We start from the raw sequence: 20,891 nt of genomic DNA, 5'->3' as shown, positions 1-20,891 counted from the left end.
CTGAAACATCCATTCAAATATCAGAGCTGAATCCGATTCAGCTGCATGACGTGTGTTAATGCAGGTGGAGAGGAAACCACCTGACTGCATCCGAACCCAGGGTCTCCTCCATCCTCGAAACGCCTCGGCTGTCCAGGAGCACTTTGACTCCTCGACATGCTCAGCGAAAACTCTGCAGCTGAACCAACAGCTCGGTTCTGCGGCGGTTGGCGCTTAATCGTCGACCTGCAGGGTTAGTTCGAGTTCTGCGCCGAAGAGCTCTTTGTAAAGAGGAGGAAAGTGAGTCCGAACGACGTCCGGGTAGACGGATCTGAACGCAGACAGTTTCTCCGTGTGTCGACTGCACAGCGAACGCAACGCTGAGACTTTACACCTGAGCTGTGGAGATGACAGAGACAGGAAGTGACACACGAGTTACAGACGCGTGGGTTTGGAAAGCGCAGTTCTAATGATGTCATGCATCATCAAACCTCTGCTACAAGTAGAAATGAATGAAATCCTCTCTATTCATCGTCCTACAACAGCTACACCTTTGCAGGACAAGGGTCTTTCTGCGTGGGGTTTGCATGTTCTCTCTGGTTTCCTCCCACAGTCAAAAAAACATGCAGATTTTCAGGCAGGGTATAAATTATAAGACTTTTTAAAGCCACCTTGAATGAAATTTAAAGGCGCCATATGTAAGAATGTGGCCATAAACGGTTACTACTCTCAAATTCAAAATACAGAGGTCTTTTAGGTTTCGTTTTCTCCCCCATTGTAGCTCAGACCTAACTGGCAACCCGTGGTTGCTCGAGAGCTGAGACTCTACCGACTGCAATGATTGGTAGACGGCAGTAGGTGGCGCCAAATGCCAAAACATGATTTGCAGTCTGCAAAAGATTTTTTTTTGGGTTCAGTATGTTATATGAACATTATTCCTGAGTCTCTGTGACATAGTAGGAGGATTTTATGGCCAGTTGCTTAAGATTTATTACATAATGCACCTTTAAGACCGAAAACACCATAAATATAGACGATAGTTGGGGGATCCCGCTGTATTACAACCCAAACATAGCATGTGTGTCATTCAATGAGACTCATTCACGTTGATTTTTTTTTTTAACATCCTGGGCAGGTGTTTTTTCTTGGGAGGGAAAAACACAGTAGACGTAGATGAATGAGTGAGTAGCTGTGAGCCATGACTAGACCTTATAGCTTTAAAATAGCTTTAATCACGTTTTGTTACATGTGAATCATCAGGTAATCGACCTCTGCTAAGTACATGTATGTTTAACGTGATTATCATCAAGTTTTCCAGGATTTGTTATATCTTTATAGGACCATTTCCAACATAAACAATGACCTGGTCAGGTCCTCATGGCGACCAAAACCTGGTCCTGATGAGGCAGAACCTCAGGAAGTGGAAGTTTACGGTTAGGGCTAAGACATTAGTTCTCAAAGTGCGGCCCGGGGGCCAATGGCGGCCCGCAGAAACATTTCTGGCGGCCCGCAATGAATTACAGTTGATTGTTTTAATCCTGGAGCTACTGAGCTTGTTAAATGTTTATTGGACATTACTGGATACAGACCAATAAGTGTAAACTGTACAACTGCAATCTGGTCATTAAAGTTATTACAAATGGGATTTCTTTCTGGTTTTTTTTCCTATGGCGGACCTCAGTCCAACATTGGGTTCCTAAATTGGCCCTCAGGTATCAAAACTTTGAGAACCCCTGGGCTAAGATTTGGAATGTGGTTCCTAAGAGGAATAACTGTGTGCACCTCCATGTTTTTCTGTCCTTGTGGGGACCAAAAAAAACCATACAAATCTATCTGCGTGGGGACATTTTGTCTGGTCCCCACAAGGTTAAAGGGCTTTAGGGCCCTTTTTCAGGGTTAAGACCTGGTTTTAGAGTTGGGTTTATGTTAGGGTTAGGCATTTATTTGTGATGGTTCATGTTTGTGTGTGTGTATGTGTTTGTTATTATTACCTTGTTCAGAATGCCATCACCTCTGTGGTTCTTCTGCAGCACGTGCTGAAGAGCCAGCTGCGTTTTCTGCTGCAGCTTCTCCACCTGCAGCTTCTCCTGCAGCCACGACCGGTCTACACACACACACACACAGAGAGAGAGAGCTTTGACGCTTCGGCTGTAGATTGTTACGAGCAAAGTGAAGTGAGTGTAAAGAGTATCTTACCTGCAGAGAGCAGAACAAACGCAGAGAACAGAGCCAGCTCGTCCTCCGTCAGGTGCAGAGAACACATGCTCTTAGCAAAGTCAAACACGGACGTGATCAAGTCGTCACAACCTGGGAACACACACACACACACACACACACTGAAGTTCAGATAAAGCTGCAGAAATAAAAACATACCTCCACATTAAGTCATCTCTTCACTCACCCAGTGCTTTAAAAACCTCAGGGCCCGCAAACTTCCCGTCGAAGTAAACCGTGTTGTTCTGAGAGTCGAATAAGCGACACATCCGTACAAAGACGACCTCCAGAGAGCCTGACAGTGACACACACACACACACACACACACACACACTCGTGATGAACGTCTGAATCAAATCACTCACTCATATAATGATTATTTAATGACTCGCTGCTTACGTATCAGATTCACTGCACGAATCAGTCATCGCTAATTAAAGCACCTTTGATTTCCATATGAGGTTTAAATGATCTTTGACACATCAGAACAATATTTCAAAAAGGAACATTATATTTTCTAATCAAAGACAGAGAATTCGATGATATAAGACGGTGGCCTGAGCCAAGGTTATTATAGTTTTGACATTTTCATTGCTTTTTTTTTTAATTTCAGTTTAGTTTTAGTTAATTCAAAAAATGATTTAGTAGTTTCAGTTGAGTTTTTATTTAGTTTAAGTCTTAGTTTTTCAGGTATTAAGAGAAAACCTTGAAAAAGATGAAAGAACATGTGACGCCAAATGTGGATTATAGATTATTAAATCCTTTAATTTCGTTCTTTCACCTTTAACACCTGCAGGTAAATTCGAAAGTAAAACTTCATTATGGTTAGTTTTAGTTAGTTTTGCTTTGTTCATTGTAGGTTTTATTTTTATTTCAGCTAACTAAATAATTGTTCCACTGCTAGTCTTAGTTTTGGTGAACTATAATAACCCTGAGCCCACGACCGCTGCTCTCTCTCACCAGCCTTCAGCAGGACGATCTGGTCGTTCTGGCAGAGATCCATGAAGCCGTCGATGTGTTTGGCAAACTCCACCACGTACTGGATAGCCTCAGTGATCTTTACGGCACAGAGCTGCCACATGATCTCCCGCGGCTGCACACAGAAGAGAGATGGAGATGTTGTACAGACACTGTACAGAGAGCGAGGGTATTTGCTTTTACAAGAGGAGACTTGACTCTACAGTGACGCGCAAGACAGGTGCAACATCCGATTTTACTCCAAACTACAAAAAAAAACAAAGGAAAGCGGCGGTGTGTGTCTGTACCTTGCTCTTGTAGTTCTCCACCTCGTCCTGCAGGAAGTTCTGCCAGCTCATGTGCTGCAGCTCCTCCCTCAGGAACTGACACGTCTCCAGGTGAGACTTGGAGATAATCTGGCACAGGTGATCTGAGATGGTAGAAGAAGTAATGAAGAAGTAGAATTAACACCAGGTGGTCTATGAGGTCAAGTCATCTCTGATGACCAAATTTTGGTGAAAATTTGAAGCAAAGTAGAGGAAATTCCTTCAGGTTTTTAAGATATTTTGCTCACGAGAATGGGATGGAAGTACACTACTGTTCAAAAGTTTGGGGTCACTTATAAAATGTCCTTATTTTAGAGGGAAAAACACTGTTTTTCAATGAATATAACATTAAATGAATCATAAATACACTCTATACATTGTTCATGTGGTACATTGTGTTTGCTAATCGTGTTAGGAGGCTATTGATGATTTGAAAACCCTTGAAAACCATTGTGCAATGACCAATTGTTCTTTGACCAAAGCAAAGTTTGAATAATGATTATTTTGAATAAAAATCATTATTTCTAATCTTGTCAATGTCTTGACTATATTTTCTATTCATTTTGCAACTCTTTTGATGAATAAAAGTGTGACTTCTAATGTAAAACACCACAAAATTGTATAGGTGAGCCCAAACTTTTGAACGATAGTGTACAGCCTGAAAACATAAAGCCTGTCACTGGCAAACGGGCAATCGACGTTTAAGAGTAATGTGTTTATGATTTCTCATTGTTGTTCAGTCTATGTATTTATTTGAAGATGACAAACCTAAATCTATGTGCATATGGCTCAGCAAATGTTTTGCTTGTTGCTTATTAACTTACGTCAGAGGCCAAAACAACAGGACAAAAAAGCTCATAAAAATTGTAGTTAGGATCAAGATTTGCAATTAAAATAAATTTGTTAAAAGATCAAAAACTCTTTAGGGATCAAGAAAGGACGACACCCCCCCACAGCTAACACCCTCCACGTCCCTGTTGGCTCTAATTAACAGGCGGCTAATTATCACACAGCGATTTAATGAGTCTCCAACCTCCTGCTATTATTAAACCACCTCCCTGTCACTGTTTGCCCCACCTACCTCCTTCTTCTCTCACAGATTATTTTCTTTTTTTCATCATACGTTTCACATTGTGTCCCCAATGACTTCACTAGATGTTACAAACTGTATGTGATGAGCTATTTTTAAGGGATCCTCTATCTTCTATTCCTCATTTTCATCTCCTTTGAATCAAATGTTGATATCCAAAGAATCTGAAGAGTGTAGTGTTAGTGTGTTCACGGCAAACTATGATTATGATACACTACCGTTCAAAAGTTTGGGGTCACCTATACAATTTTTTTGGTGTTGTCCATTAAAAGTCACACTTTTATTCATCAAAAGAGTTGCAAAATGAATAGAAAATATAGTCAAGACATTGACAAGATTAGAAATAATGATTTTTATTCAAAATAATAACTTTGAGAACCAGCAAAACGGTTTTCAGCTGTGCTAACATCATTGCACAAGGGTTTTCAAGGGTTTTCTAATCATCCAATAGCCTTCTAACACGTTTATCAAACACAACGTACCATTAGAACACTGGAGAGATGGTTGCTGGAAATGGGCCTCAATACACCTATGTACATATTCCATTAAAAATCTGACGTTTGCAGCTAGAATAGTCGTTTACCACATTAACAATGTATAGAGTGTATTTCCATGTGCATACTGTGTATATTCTGCAGACCGGTTATAATGTACATTCTACATTTTTTTTAAACCTATTTTTATAGTCAGTGTTAATATCTTTATATATTGTACTTTATATATTCTATCTCTTTTTGGTAATGCATGTTTATTATTTATTATCCTTCTTTATTGTCTTGCTGCTGTAACACTGTAAATTTCCCCACTGCGGGACAAATCTTATCTTATCTTCTGCTTCATTTCATGTGATATTCATTGAAAAAAAGTCATTTTCCTTCAAACGGCACACGGTACGGTAGTGTATGTCACTCTACTGACTCTTCCTTCATCTCACCCAGTTCAGCCATGGACACGGTGGGCGTCGTCATGTCTCTGTTGCTGAAGGAGCAGTACGGGAGGAAACCGTTACTGGAGCCGTAGTCACACAGCGGCTCCAGTTTGATGCCATTTATATCCAGTCCTGATTGGTCTGGGGAAGGCTGGATGGCAAGGAGGAATGGAACTCCTCCTCCTCCTCCTCCTCCTCCAGAGTCTTCCTGTTTGTGGAAGACGTCAATCAATATTTATACATCTTTGGCAATTCATTTTCAGGCCGTCCTCATAAACAGTCACATACCTTGGATGACACTGATCTTCCCTCAGGAGAGCTCTGCTCCATGTATCCGCTCAGCTCATCAGGGAACTCTGTGAGGCTGCTGGACGAGAGGCCGTGGTGAGGTGAGAGAGCCTCAGCGTCCCCTGGGCTCGGGCTGCTGACGCTGGGGTGGGACAAGAGGAGGGGACCCTGCTGCTGCTGCTGCTGCTGCTGCTGTTGCTGTTGCTGCTGTTGCTGCTGCTGCTGGAGACGATGCTTCTGAACCTCGGCGTACAAACTGTCACGCTGCTTCTTGGACATGCGACCAAACTTCACCGCTGTGTTGAGAGACAGGAAGCAGGAAGGTTAAGTCTGACTATCTCTGTTTAAAGTCTTATTCATGCTCAACATTAGACGTGATGAGATGTAAAGTGTTTGTGTTTGTACTTTGCCTTCATTTCATCCATGTTTCTAGAATATTTTGAATATGGATGAAAGTATGGTGGCCCTGAGAGGTCAGGGCGCTGCAAATATCACGACACAACGTAAGTGTTTCCAGGGGAAAACTTGAAAGTGATGCACGTCTCCACACCTGTAGGCAGGGGGAGCTGTCTAACATCTCGTGGGTAAGTTTATAATGTTAAAGATATACAGGATGTAGATAATATCTGTCGCTGCCATATTTATGACTTTAAATGCCGTTATTTTTGAACCCTCTTTTAAATTTGTGGTGTGTGGAGATGGCTGTGGTACATCACTTTCAAGTGTCCCCTGGAAACACTTCCGTTGTGTTGTGATATTTGCAGTAATCTGACCTCTCAGGGCCACCGTACGAAAAGAAATGAATGGAGCACCAATGGAAGCCACATGTGGACACACTGTGGCTAAAGGTACAAGCAGGAAGACAAGAGGAAGACATGTCAACAATAGAAAGAGAATTAATTGGTTAAAAAAAAAACCTCACAGTTACATAATTATAACTTCCTCCTTCCCCGTCACCATGTTTGTCATTGTCAGAAACACTCGACACTGTACTGCCCTTTAGTGAACGCGTTGCTTAACAACCACGCATATGTGAAGGACACATGATGATGATGAAAAAGACGCACATATTTAGTAAGATTCACATACATATACTTCTTCAGTGTTGGCTGGGTTAGGGTATTTCTTTCCTTTTTAATAAGTAAATAGATTGAGCTAGACATGAACTGTGCACATGTTTATTTCCCCTGATGTAACTTTCTTTTTCATGAACCTTATAGTGTACATTGATGCTAATATTGTGAGATTTCATTTGACACACTACACAGCAAAACAGACACTTTTATTTAGAAATTATCTAAAATATCATCACCAGTGTTATTGGTATATCACCATGGAATATCATGATATAGTTCAAGTAGACATAATACCCTATTTCTGCAAGTTAACCTAATTCCCTGATGTCCTAATGAACATATCTGTGACATGCTTTGGTCAAAATAGCTTAAGGATGAAGCGCCACAGCAGTTCTATCACTCTGCCAAAACAGCCCTGTTCAGAACGCTCGGTTTTGAGTGCCTGTCTCTTTAAATGCAAATGAGACACAGGAAACTACATCAGCGTCACTGAGGCTCCGGCAGCTAACAGCAGTTAGCATTTGGAAAAGCCTTCATTTGCCGACTCTAGTCTGCACATTGCCCTCATATATAAAATGTATCCACTGGACACGTAAATCCTCTGAGGCTGGAAGTTTGTGTAGAACTCTGTGTTGCACTGTGCAGCCAAGAATAGAACACTTCACAGACTTCTATTGCCCTCGTCTGCGCTCTTGCGTTATTTAGGGACAAAGCGGAGCTCTGCGAGACAATAATTCCAGGAATTTGCACAATGTGCCGTCAGATCGCGTGTTTTATCTCCTGTACTAGAGTCATCTTTTTTCACACTTAGCCTACTCATAGGGCCTCCAGAGTCCCAAATATAAGTATTAAAAATGATTAAAAAGTTGATTTTGAACAATATGTCCCCTTTAAGACAATATCGCCCACCCTTACTGGCACTTTACAGGCCCCTCCTGACCAGACTTGAAGCTCATGTGGCCCCCAGGGAGTGAGAGTTGAGTTTCACACCCCTGCTTTATAGCGATAGTTATTTGTATGAGTCTCACACACAGCTGACTGCATTACAAGGCCAGGACCCTGCACCTGGAGAGACAGGTGTGCATTCACCAGCCACCAGCTGATTTTATCCACAAAAAGTATGCTGATGGTCACAATGCGTTTTGTTTGTGTTGCAAACCGCCGAGCACCAGATGTTCCTGCAGGTGGGAGAGTGTGTGTGTGTTTGTTAGTTTCTTACCGTCTCGGGACATGCCCACAACTAGACATTTCTGCAGACGACAGTGCTGGCAGCGGTTGCGGCTCGTTCGGTCGATCTGACAGTTCTTCTGGCGCGGACATGAGTAGGCAGCGTTACTCTGCTGACTCCTTCTGAAGAAACCCTGCGACCAGATGGGGAAACGTGATGTTTGAACAGCAGAAAACTTTGATTTTCTCCACATTTCAGTACAGTGTGTGACACCGTGGTCAGGCTAACAGCACGTTTAACAGGAGACACTGTTTCCAGCATATCCCGCGCCTCAATCGTCCCATCGGCCGCCTTCTCTCTCCTTGCGTTTGCACACACAGATAAATCTCCATCAGCTGCTCATTGGCTGTGAAATTAGCCTCCAGCTGCTTCTGTGGCAGCTGGACACAGCAGCTTGTCTGGGAAGTGTCGAACGGGACGAGGTTTTCACGACTGAACATCAAACGTTTCCTCTCGTAACGTTAATGGGACGCAGACCACAGATGGAGCGAAGACGAGAAAGCAGGAAAGAGAAGCTGCCAAACGTAGAGTTGAGATCAAAGTGGTGACGATTATAAATAATCCGTTATTTCCATGTACATACAATAATAACATATAACCCACATAAGAAGGGTTGGGTTCGGTCCCCTTTCCTTTTTTTAACTAACTCTGGTCCTGATCGACACATCTTTATATTAGGGAACACATATTCACCATTAACTAGGTGCTTACAACATGCATATAAGTCGCATACTAGCCCTTTATTAGTAAATATTAAGCATGTATTAACACCTTATGTAGGAAAAATATTAATGTTGTAATAGAGGTAGAATAAGATTATGTAGTATAAGGTGTTAATACATGCTTGTACTAATAAAGGGCTAGTATTACTATTAAGTAGTACTTAAGCACCTAGTAAAGTGTCACTAAAATATTTTATTTCAACTATTTTAACCTATTTGAAAATATTGTCATACTAAATTCCACAAATTATGAAAAAATAAGATGAGATTTTGAACAATACACATCATTTTAAACCAAAAATTCAATATAAAGTAATACAGAGGACTGTCCAGCAATAATAAAGGGGTTTCAAATGTTTTTTTTTTAATTAAAATGGTCATTTACATTCAGCAAATTACAGAAGCTGTGAGTGGCCGTGGTCACTGATATATTTTTATATTCTAAATTCATTACTCCTTGACCTTGAGAGAACCGTTGTCTCGTGGTAATGAGATCATTGTGGAGAGACTGAGTACTATCAGGTTCCTAATCACGCACTGCCACTTGTCAATTTGTCAATCCGGTGTTCTCACGCTACTACCTACAGTACGACTAATAACTGCACAGTTCAGATTCATCTCCCATCATGTGGGCGGACCACACTCTCACGAAAATGAGACTTGTTATCTCGAGATAATGAACGGCAAGGTTACTTGAGACAGAAAGCCTCGCTTCTGTGAAACAGGAAGCAAACAGGAAGTAAGAGAGCGGGGCTTACCTTACAGCCCTCACAGGTGATCACCCCGTAGTGAATCCCTGAAGATTTGTCTCCACAGATTTTGCATGGAATGATTTCAATCTGAGCTGCGGAGGGAAAAATAACAGGGGGTCAGTGACACATAAACACAACCATAACCACAACAGCAACAACAACAACAACAACAACAGTTTAACAACCTTCAGCAGCTGCAACACGGACTATCACGTGGTCATGTCTCAGCTGCTGTCAGTGATCATGTAACATGTACATCTTTGACTTAGTTCCTGTCTGTTGCTTTCGTTAGCGTTGACCCTGAGGTTCCGACACAGACTGTGATTTCAATGATCTTATAAAATAGACGTAGACTGTATGATGACAATGACAACACAAGCTTGAATAGATGATAAAAACGTCATCACCAGAGCTTGTCCGGTTTCCTACCACTGTCCAAAAACATAAGACAGACACATTGGACACTCTACATTGACAAACGGTGTGAGTGTGGGAGTGGATGGTTGTCTCTATGTGGCCCTGTGGTGGACTGCCGACCTGTCCAGGGTGTACCTTGCCTTTGGCCCTATGTCAGCTGGGATTGGCACCAGCTATAAAGCGGTAGAAGATGGATGGATGGATGGATGGATGGATGGATGGGAAACCCAACACATAAAACTTCTGCTTCAACAACTCCCCAAGGTTTTCTTCTAACACAATCAATATGTCATTTCATCTAGAAAAAGCTGCTTTTGTAGCATCATCATCATCATCATCATCATCACTGCCCTCTGACACCTTGACAGGGATAAACAGATCCAACAGTTCCATCTATCCATTATTGTAAGGCACTCACCATCATGTAACCATCACTTACTCACTCAATTGAAGAAGCTGTGGTGTAACCATGGTAACGGCAGAGCCACAAGGTACTATCACAATACCCCTGTTTGTATGTTTTGAGAGTTGAGCGAACAAACCTGGTTCAAGTCATCAAGAACCAGGTTTATTCGCTTGTGCTCAGTTCAGCAGAGACACAACTGCAGTTGCTTGTGTTTCAGTGTGCGCACACACACACACACACACACACACACACACACACACACACACACACACACACACACACACACACACACACACACACACACACACACTGAGTGAGTGAGTGTATTTATACACACAGAGCGACAGCTCTGCTCCGAGCTGCTATATTTAACCGAGGGAAGTTATGTAAGAGTGCAGCCCCATCATCGCACACACACACGAGAAAACACGGTAGTACAGAGTCTGGAGACTGAGTGAAGTGAGGAATGATTGTCCAAATGCTTTTTATTTACATACAGCACATAACATTGTTTTTTTTGTTTTTATCTTGGTTAATTAGTTGGTTTTTTTTTGTCCTGTATTTTTCAATGTTCACTCTTTCGACATTGTTTTTGCTCTTTATACTTACTCTCTTCCTTGATATGATCTTTTTTGCTTTAGTTTCTCTTATTTTTCTATTCATATGGACATTTAGTAATCAATAATAATCTCTGAATAATCTCTCTCACCCCTCTCTGAAGAAGGGGTGAAAGAATCTTTGTTGAGCACTGATGTTTATCAAATTTATGGGAAGTACTTGTATGCGAAGTGTACAAATACCACTGTAGTGACACTGCAGTAGGTCAGAGGGACTTCGATGTCCCCTAAAGGAATGAGGCCACGTTTCCCCAGACGTTAACACCTAAACTCAGAGCTGAACAACTTTCAGGACAGATGTTGTTAATACGAGGGGCTAATGAGACATCTGTGCTGCAGTTTCCTCTCGGTAATTACTGTTAATCCCGTCACAAAGTGTTCAAATTAGAGCTGCACACAAAACATCTGCCTCCTGCTCCGCGTCCACCAGCCCGTGCCTCGTTTGTACCTCTTTGGAAATAGTTGTAGTTTGTGTATTGTCAAAAAGTTGATTTACATCAACTGACTGATTTATTACAGAGATATAACTGTTTCAGCTAAAGCCTCAGATGTCTTTGCACTTTCTTGGACGTGTTTAATCCAAACATCCTGAACCAAGAAAGCAACAAGTCTCCACATCCAAGAGGCAGCTTCTGTCTCAGCATCAGAGCTTTAATCAAACTCCTGGTGAAAACAGCTGTTAGGCACTGAGATTCTGCAGTGGCGATGGTGATTTTGACGACAACTTCTTTTTTTTTTGTCCACGTTGTCGTCCTCCAGCTCAGACTGACCTTTGGTTTGATGAGTCAGATGTGACAACATATCACCTTCCCTTTCCCCCCCCCCCTCATCTGCTCAGTGAGTCTTTACATCAGCAAATCCAGGGAGGAAATTGTTCTAATGACTCATCAGCTGTCAGAGCAGCAGCCGTCAGACTCGCGCAGAGCTTTCATGTTTCGTCTGTCTGCGGCACAAACATTCGGCAAGTGTGTGCAACGAGGCTGCTGAGTATCAGAGGAGTGTCGGACCAGTGTATGACGCTCCCTCAGAGACTTCTCCCCGGCTGTCATCTCCGCTTCTCCCTCAGATAAAACAGTGCTTATTCTCTTTCTTCTCCGTCAGCATGTTTTCATCAAACTAAGAGTCAAATGTGACGGTTCGCCTTTTTTTCCCCCCCAGCTGCAGTTCCACTTCCTGCGTTGGAAGTATCTCGGGAAATGCATTATCGCCTTCAGACCAACCAATGCTGACTCAGGTGACATCACTGGAGGACATTTACCGGGACATCTCGCAGCTCCTGCTAGAGACAGAATGTTGCAGCCTATGGCAATGGCTCGGGGGGGAAAAATATGGGTCCATGAGTGTTAGGAAAGGACACATAGGTCCAATTAGCCTGTGGTGGCTGTGTCTTGGCAAAAGTACACAAGTGATGACATGTCGCTAATGTCTGCTGGTGGTGGTTATCTTGACATGGACAACTGGCAGGCTATTTTTCATGCACAGTGAAATGCACTCAAGATATATTGATTTTAGGCATTAATATTTAGCCAGACAGCCAGTTTGCCGACTTTCAACCATCGTCCTGATTTTGGTCTTCAATAGTTAACAAAGTCTTTCCTTAAAGAATAACTAAACCCTTAAACCTTTTTTCCAGGTTAAAACTAGTGTATATGGTTATCTAGTAATATAATTCACTGATCCAGGCCCAACTTTTTCAAAATCTGGCAGTGGGCGGAGTCAGCTTCAAAATCCGGGTGGAGTTCCTCTTTGAAAGAAGAACGATTTGAAGATCTGCACTCTTTGGATTCTGGATGGCATAAGAGACTCATTTCCAACGATTCTATTAATTGACTGTCCATTTATGCTGTAAACATAGCAAACTCAAAGTCAAGTTCAAAAACATGTAGGATACGAAAACTTAATCTTACTAACCTAACTTAAAATATGCTGCATGAACCAGATTATAATGGTGAAGCTTATAAATCTGGACTTAATTTTTAATAGATAGTAAAGTTGAGATTAAAATGTAAACATGGGAGTTGTATGCACGTAAGCTGCGGCTTCCTCTTCAAACGAGAGGACGACACATCTTCCTCCGAGCCGTGAGATCCATCCTCTGCCTCAGACGTTGCCTATCAGTCTATGTTCTTTAATCTCCTTTGGCGAGCCTCCAGATTATCTCAGTGTAGATGTATTAACGGCGGCCATATGGCGGCACACACGGACCCAAAAACACCCTCGTTCAGCCTGTTAACAGATGAAGTAGCAGCTTGTTCCTCAGCCACAGTTGGTGGTTCAGTTTAGTCACCTCTCTAACAGGTTTCCACGGTAAACTCCAAACTGTTTAATGTTTGGAGACAAAAATGGGGATCAGCTGTCCCCCCCTCCCCAAGAACAGCTGATTACAACAGTTTACAGCAATGACAATTTGGTGAGAATCCCCTTAAATGTAATGATCTGCTATGCAGACGAGACTACAATAACACTGTGTTTGAAAACTATGGCAGATCCAAGACAAATGCAGCTACTTACTCTTTCTATAGGTTGACTCCACAATGTCCAAATATTCCCCACAGGCATAATATCCTCATTATCAATAGAGTAATGCTGATTTCTGTGTGTGTGAGTACATCAAACCCACCAAACATTTAAAATATATCCTTCAAATAAGTCTCTGGACAATGTCCAAGGTGTACCACAACTTTTGCCCTACTGTACTGTATGTTGTGAGAGAAAATTCAAACCTTCAGCCAACTTTACGTTGAACTACTCACATATTTTTATAACCAGACAAGGTGGACAATATTAACAGCCAAAACTTACGATAAGACAGAAAAAAAGGTTCCAAGGTTCCCTCCATACACTCTTAGAAATAAAAGTGCTAAGTAGAACCATACAAGTTTCTTCGGCTTGTCCTCATAGGAGAACCCTTTTTGTCTCCAGGAACCTTTTTATAAAGGTTCCACCTGAAACCCTTTATTTAGGAAAGGGGTTTTAACTGGAACCATTAGTGTTACCAAGAACCATTAAAAAACCCTTTCTTTGTGAAGCAAATGGTTCCAGGTAGATCCTCAGCCCTTGTAGAAGGACCCTTTTGGAACCCTTATTTCTAAGAGTGTACATACCAAGGTGCCAGGCATCTGGACCGGATAAAAGTCTTACGTACGATACATATCAGGCCTGGCGAGCTCCTCGCCAGAATCAGCAATGATGTCTTGCTGTTCAGATGTCAGGCGTCGTCTCAGTTCTCCTCAGACCTGAGCTGCCTGCAATAGAATCGTTCAACTTAACTCATCACTGACTCCAGAGGTTCCATCATTGGTCATCTGACCTGATAATCAAAAATCTCCAGCTGGGATTTTGCACCAACCAGACTCCTGGTGCTCAGGTCAGATTGAGGTTGGTGACCAGACCTCACTCATCAGGACCCAAGACGAACCAAAGTGTAAAAAAACAAGTGGTAACTGCACTCGACATGCTGACTCTAAATGCTGGTGATGAGGATGAGTAACACATGGCAGAAATGTGTGGCTTGTTAGGAAACACCTCGTCGCAGGCCCACATGTTGTTTCTCAGCACACTGTAAATGGTGTCTTCACACTAAAATGTGAAGCCATATTCTATGTCGACATTTCTCATGATGCGTCTACTGTCACTGGATAATTGACTCGTGTTACTCGCTTGAGCGCCGCCAAGTGAAGACGAACCCCGTGACTCCTCGCCTGGGGCTCGTGCTCAGGTTAGCTACGTTCATATTTACAGGTGAAGTAAGTAGTTTATAGTGCCATCTAGAGGAGAGGCTGAAATTTACAACAAAGAACTGCTCCTCTGCTCACCCCCTCCCTTCCCTGAGCGCTACGGTATCCTCAGCAGGTCAAATGTCGTCCTCTCCGTCTTTCTCCGTGACAGCAGATGAGGTTCGTGAGGCGAGGGAGAGGGCGAGCTACCACGGCCGTAGCAGACGAAGCGGAGAGAGAGGAGGCGGGACTTCCGCTACAAGTAAAGAGACGCTTGATTTGTTCTCTCACGTTTGTCTATACAGGCTCCCATAGAAACATGGCGTCGTGGCAATGCAGTAGCGGCCCGTTATTTTACATGACTTTTTGAACACTACGAAAATGAAACAAAGAATATTATACAGCGACTAGACAATGCAGGAGCACATAATATGTATACAAAAGTGGATTTTGGGTCATATAAACCCATAAATACTACACAGTGTCTCTTTAAGTGCAATAAACAGGTAGTGCAACTTCCTAACTCCCTTTCTTGCTTAGTCTTGGTCATAAACAAAGGTCTGAAACCTTTTTTTGTTGTTGACACGGCAAGAGAGGAGGGCCTGAGTTTGTTTGCTTCCTGTGTGGAAGCATTTTGGAGTCGTTACCCCAGTGTGGCAGCAATTGACAGCACTAGGAGGAGAGAGTCGGGTAAGAAAGGGTAACTTCTCCTCACCACAGGATTTAAACAGCCACTCTGTGAGAAGTCAGACAGGGCAAGAGCCAAAACTGAAGCAATGGGGGTGTTTATCCTTCAGTCTGTTTTTCAGGGACAAGAAACCCTGTTCTTTTCAGACTTGACAGAACAGACAGTTTATTTTATTTTTTTTACCCAGAAGGCAAACAGTTCTTAACCTGTTCTTGCCAAATAAATGAAAAGCATGTTTAAAAATGTCAGCAATGTCTCACATCACTTTGATGTAAGATTGTCGCGCCAAATGACGCTGCTCCATTCTTTCAGTTGTTGTATGATTGCATGAAATGTAAATGTTGGATTATTAAGCTTCAGATTTGATGCTGATGTATGGTATTTTAAGAGTGTGTAAAAAATATATGTGTATAAAAAAAACCTGAACATCGTGACCCCAAAACTAACTATCATTTCATTTGCTTGTTCTTGTGCAGTGAAGGAGCCGTTTGAAGCTGTGGATGCGACACCGAGATCCTCCGGCCTCCGCTGTCACAAAGTAAAATATTATTTTTCAGAGCCTCCGATGAACACTTGAACCTCCAGTTTTCCCTGTGGAAGCAGATGCTCGCGTACTGTATAATGTGTAACTGTAACAGCGGCGTGAAAGTGAAGGCTAATGAGCTGGAAGAATTTTGTGAGAGCCACCGCTGTTTACACAAAAACGCTATAGCTTGGGCAAAAACAAGTCCCTGATGTATAAATTATCTGACACCGAAAAAGAAACATGGAGCTTTTTCCGAGACTGGATCAAAGGAGGAGGACGAGGAAGAGGAAGAGGGCGGTGAAGAAGTAACTGTGCCGTGAAATGATGTCAAGGTTTACTGTGGAAATACAAACTCCCCCAAAACTTCTGTGTCATTTCTGAAATTGAGCTCAGCTGTGATTTTAGTTTCTGCTTCTCTATTGAATTATCGACACCGCATTTTCCATATTTTCTTTCTTTAATGCTTATTATTATCCTTTTTCTTTGTTTCAAACTTTCATTACCCCAGTTTATCCCCTTTTATATTGATCTCAGGAGCAGGGCCACCATTTTAGGAACGCCATGCTCACAACGAACAAATGCGACATTACAAGACTCCTCTACACATTTGAAAGGGAAAGATGAGGTGAGCTTCACCACAACAGGTTGTTAAATGTTACACAATGTGTGTGCTGTGATGTGTGATGCATCCACATTGGCAGGAGAACAGCAGGTATCCTGCTCTCCCAACCCACAGCTCTTAATCCCGGACTGACCACCCTGTCTCTTCCTGCTCGGGTCAGGACCTCTGCCCGTCCCCCGCCCCACGCCAATCTACACCTCCTTCTGTCTGCATTTTATTTCATCACCGCAGCTCAGTTTCAAGAGCGATGGCAACAAACACACAACGTACACCGAGAGCCTGAGCAGATGTGGCGCTTATCTATTTGCTTATGTAAGGTGCAGGCTCTCAACGTGTTGTAGTTGAGAGCCTGCCCCCCCCCCCCCCAAGCCTCCAACACATACTTACTTACACCCCCCACCACCCGCCTCATAGAGAACTGTTAGATAATCTCCAGGCTGTTGTAATCCTGAAGCAAAGGAGGCTCAGTGAATGATTAATGCAATGTTTTCTCACGGAATCTGAATGAATCAGCTTAACACATGTACACACACACACACACACACACACACACACACACATGAAGTGTGTCTATAAGACATGAAGCCATGCAGACAAACATGTCTAAACTCACTAATATTAAATCCATTGTCTAGATTACATACACTTCTTCTTCTTTGTCTTTCGGCTTCTCCCTTTAGGGGTCGCCCACAGCGGATCATCTGCCTCCATCTTGCTCTATCCCTTGTGTCTTCCTCTATTACACCAACTGTCCTCGTGTCCTCCTTCACAACACCCACAAACCTTCGCTCTGCCTGGCAGCTCCATCTTCAACATACTTTGTCCAATTTAATTACTGACCATACCATCTCAACTTTGGCTCTCTTACTTTATTTCCAAACTGTTCAACCTGAGCTGTCTTTCGAATATTCTCATTTCTAATCTGGTCCATCCTCGTCTCTCCCAACGAAAATCTCAGCATCTTCTGTCTTTAAAGCCATGTTTCCATCATGGTACAGTCTGGTTTGGTACAATACGTTACGGTTTGGAGCAGTAAAGCCCTTGGACTGAACACGGTGGCGAGATATACAGAGTGATGTTGTACTGACAACAAACGACGACATTGAACGCATCACCAACAGACAACAACAGAGGACATTTCTCTGCTGGTTTGCGGCCGTTTGTCTCAACACGACGTCAAGCTTTGTATGAAAATAGACTGCAGGCGTTGAAGAAACACCGGTCTCAAGGGAGTGACGCTTGCCTGTCGCTTAATCAGCTGACTGTCGTTGGTCTAGCTCCACCCGTACTGTGCCGTACCATTACTCTGGTACCCCCCGAGGGAAGGGTAGAAGAGGAATGGAACAGTTGGAGCCAGTTATTTTGGTACTATTCCTAACGGAAACGCAAAAAAAATATGTACTGTACCGAACCAAACCATTAGAAACCGATGTCACGGTCTCCAAGCCATATATCATAGCAGGCCTCACGACTGTCTTCTCGAGCTTCCCTCTCTTCTTCGCCTCTCTTGTCCACTGTTCATTGCTTTTATATGGTTGACCCCAGGTATTTAAACTCATCCACTGTCAAACAGTCAATCATCAGAGGTTATTTTTGCCATCAAAAACGTAACCGAGTAAACACTTTTGGGTCCAGACAACAAACAGACCTATAACTCCAGCGTTGTGCCCATTTACTGAGGCAGTTTTTCCTGATTCACATCGGACTGAAATAGGACACACGTCCTCAGGCTTTAATAAGAGGGTTAGTGTTACAGTGGTGATGACACAGTGTCATTTGACTGTCGTTTCAGGAGGGACAGAAACGGGAAAATGGTTTTGCATTTTCACACATTTCTGATTTCTGAAGAAAATGTGTAATGATATCTGTTCCTGTCAACTTTGGTTGTTCTTGCCTTTTAACGTTTAGAACCCAAGAAAAAAAGTTGCAACCCGGGGATCCAAACTAAGAAATAAACTTAAATGATTTACTAATCATGGGCCCACGGTTGGTGCTTAGCACTCTCGCCTTTGCAGCAAGAAGTCCTGTATTCCGGGGTTCGAACAAGGGCCTTTCTACAAGGAGTTTGCATGTTCTCCCTGTGTGTGCGTGTGGGTTTTCTCGAGGTTCTCTGGCTTCCTCCCACAGTCCAAAAACATGCGATATGGAGATTAGGTGAATTGGTCACTCTAAATTGACCGTAGGTGTGAGAGTGAATGGGTGTTTGTCTCTATATGTGGCCCTGTGATGGACTGGTAAACTGTCCAGGGTGTACCCCGCCTATCACCCAATGTCTGCTGAGATAGGCACAGCAGCCTCCGGTGGAGGATAAATCGGTAGATGATGGACGGATTTTCTAATCAATTATTTCTTCAATTAATCATTTGGGCCATAATATGTCATAAAATGTTGAAAACCTCAAAATGGTGATGCCAAATCTTTTGCCAAAGTCTTATTTTGTCTCCAAACCAAAATTATTCCGTTTTTATTCAATACATATCGACTTATTGTATTATCTAAGATGATACATCCTGCGTTAGTAAGCTGAGATGGATTCTGTGATGGCCCAACACTGATCAGCATATATCTTGGAGTGCAGGTGACCGAATCATTCTGTCAGATTGTTTGTGTGGGGATTTCACAGACCAACATTGGTTTGGCATGTTTAATTGTCAGGAATCACAAATTTTGCATCTTTGGAAACGCAGACGTACTCTAAAGAGTTACCTTTCCCCAGACGGTAACGGCTTTTCAATTGCAGTAACTCTGCAACCTAAGTTAAAAGGAATTATTCTCTAACAATGGTAATAAAACATGACAAAGGAAATTGATTTTGATTTTGGTTAGAATAAAAAAAGTTCCTCTGTAAGGTGAAAAACTGAGAGCCAGCATGTCACACCAAAACAAACACCATTCCTTTCACGTACATGAAAACATATGAAGTTACTTCCACGTCCAAATGAAGAGATTTCGCTTTCTGCTGGACTCTTTGAGCTACTTTCTGATGCTACCGTGTGGTTTGTTACTCGATTACTGCTGTAATACAAAAGTCATGAACTTGTAATTATGACATGGGATGTCACTGGAATGTCGTGTGAATAGACGATACGAAATAAAGAACGGGAAACGAATAAGAAAGAGGCAGTAACTAAACACTGCTGATGCTAACTGCTGTAAAAAATACAACAGTGGTTCAGTCTTCAAATGCAACAGGCAGAAAATATATTGTGAGGTCAGTCTCTGCTCAAGACATCACTACACAAGGTCATTATTGTTTCCCAACATCTGACTGAGTGCTGCATATTGGACCTTTGGGGGATATTTACAGTTCATTATCCCACAAACCACATTTCAATTTATCCAACTCTTGCTCGAGGTATTTCAGTCTCAATCATGCTGCTTCACAGCACTATGTATTAACAAGGGCAATTCCCTAAATGACATTTTACAGGATGAGAGAAAGTCTCTCTACAGTCAACAATCTGAGAAAATATGTGCTTAACTTAAACACCGACGCTGGCTCATCGCCACACACAGTTACAGCAAAGCAAACCGCCTGATGAGAGCAAATGAGCCGGAGGGATGAAGAAAAAGCAGCCTCTGAAAAACCAGCAGCAAAGCAGAGGAGTCGCGCATCCTCCCAGACAAGAGAACATCTTTGATTGAGCTCACAGCTTACAAAGAAAACTTTAGTCTAGTTTGTGTGCGTGTGAATAAATAAAGACACAACTATTCCTCTTAGGACAGCCTGAACAAAATGTTATCCCTTAACTTAACCATAAGCATTTAATGCCTTACCCTAAGCTTCATCATAGTCAGACAAAGTCAGTGTTATGCCAGAAAAGGTTACAAAAACGAGCACACACACACACACACACACACACACACACACACACACACACACACACACACACACACACACACACACACACACACACACTTACCTTTCATGGTGGAAATGACAAAATACATATTGGTGTGTCGTCAGTGACAGTGGCTCCTCTGTGTGTGTTCAGCAGCAGCAGCGACCTCCTCTCTGCTCAGCTGTTGTTGCTGCTGCTGCTGCTGCACAGCATGAGAATCAACGTGACTGTGACATCATCACTATGCCCCGCCCCTCCCTACCCCCCCCATATGGACAAGTCTCTCAGCCAATGAGAGGAAGCAGCACTGAAAGCTCATTACATTCTGTCAACAATAATTGCTTTGAAACGCTCTTAGAATGGCAGAAAATTACTTTGCCTTAGCTTTTAAATATTTTAAAGAGACAAACAGCAGTCTTTAGTAAGACTATCATTCATTATGAGGAGTGTATGTTGGACTGGAAATTCACCACGGGGAACTTAATGTGAAAAAATAT

The 20,891-nt window shown here is 42.5% G+C and overlaps 1 protein-coding gene across 1 annotated transcript; it reads right to left on the bottom strand.

Annotated features, from left to right (window-relative positions):
• Positions 1-213: 213 nt before the first annotated feature.
• On the bottom strand, positions 214-20,584 carry LOC310937038 (nuclear receptor ROR-alpha A-like; the record flags this gene model as incomplete). Its single annotated transcript, XM_083901229.1, has 11 exons — positions 20,476-20,584; positions 9,567-9,652; positions 8,078-8,219; positions 5,783-6,078; positions 5,501-5,702; positions 3,459-3,580; positions 3,154-3,286; positions 2,381-2,488; positions 2,176-2,286; positions 1,971-2,083; positions 214-378 (listed from the first exon to the last, which is right to left on the bottom strand). Exons 1-11 carry the CDS (start codon positions 20,501-20,503, stop codon positions 214-216), a joined length of 1,506 nt encoding a protein of 501 aa, XP_083757355.1. The 5' UTR covers positions 20,504-20,584.
• Positions 20,585-20,891: the final 307 nt, after the last annotated feature.

Source organism: Microchirus variegatus, assembly GCF_963457635.1.
Source record: "Microchirus variegatus genome assembly, chromosome: 14".
NCBI lineage: Eukaryota > Metazoa > Chordata > Actinopteri > Pleuronectiformes > Soleidae > Microchirus > Microchirus variegatus.
This window is presented reverse-complemented; position numbering and strand designations above follow the sequence as displayed.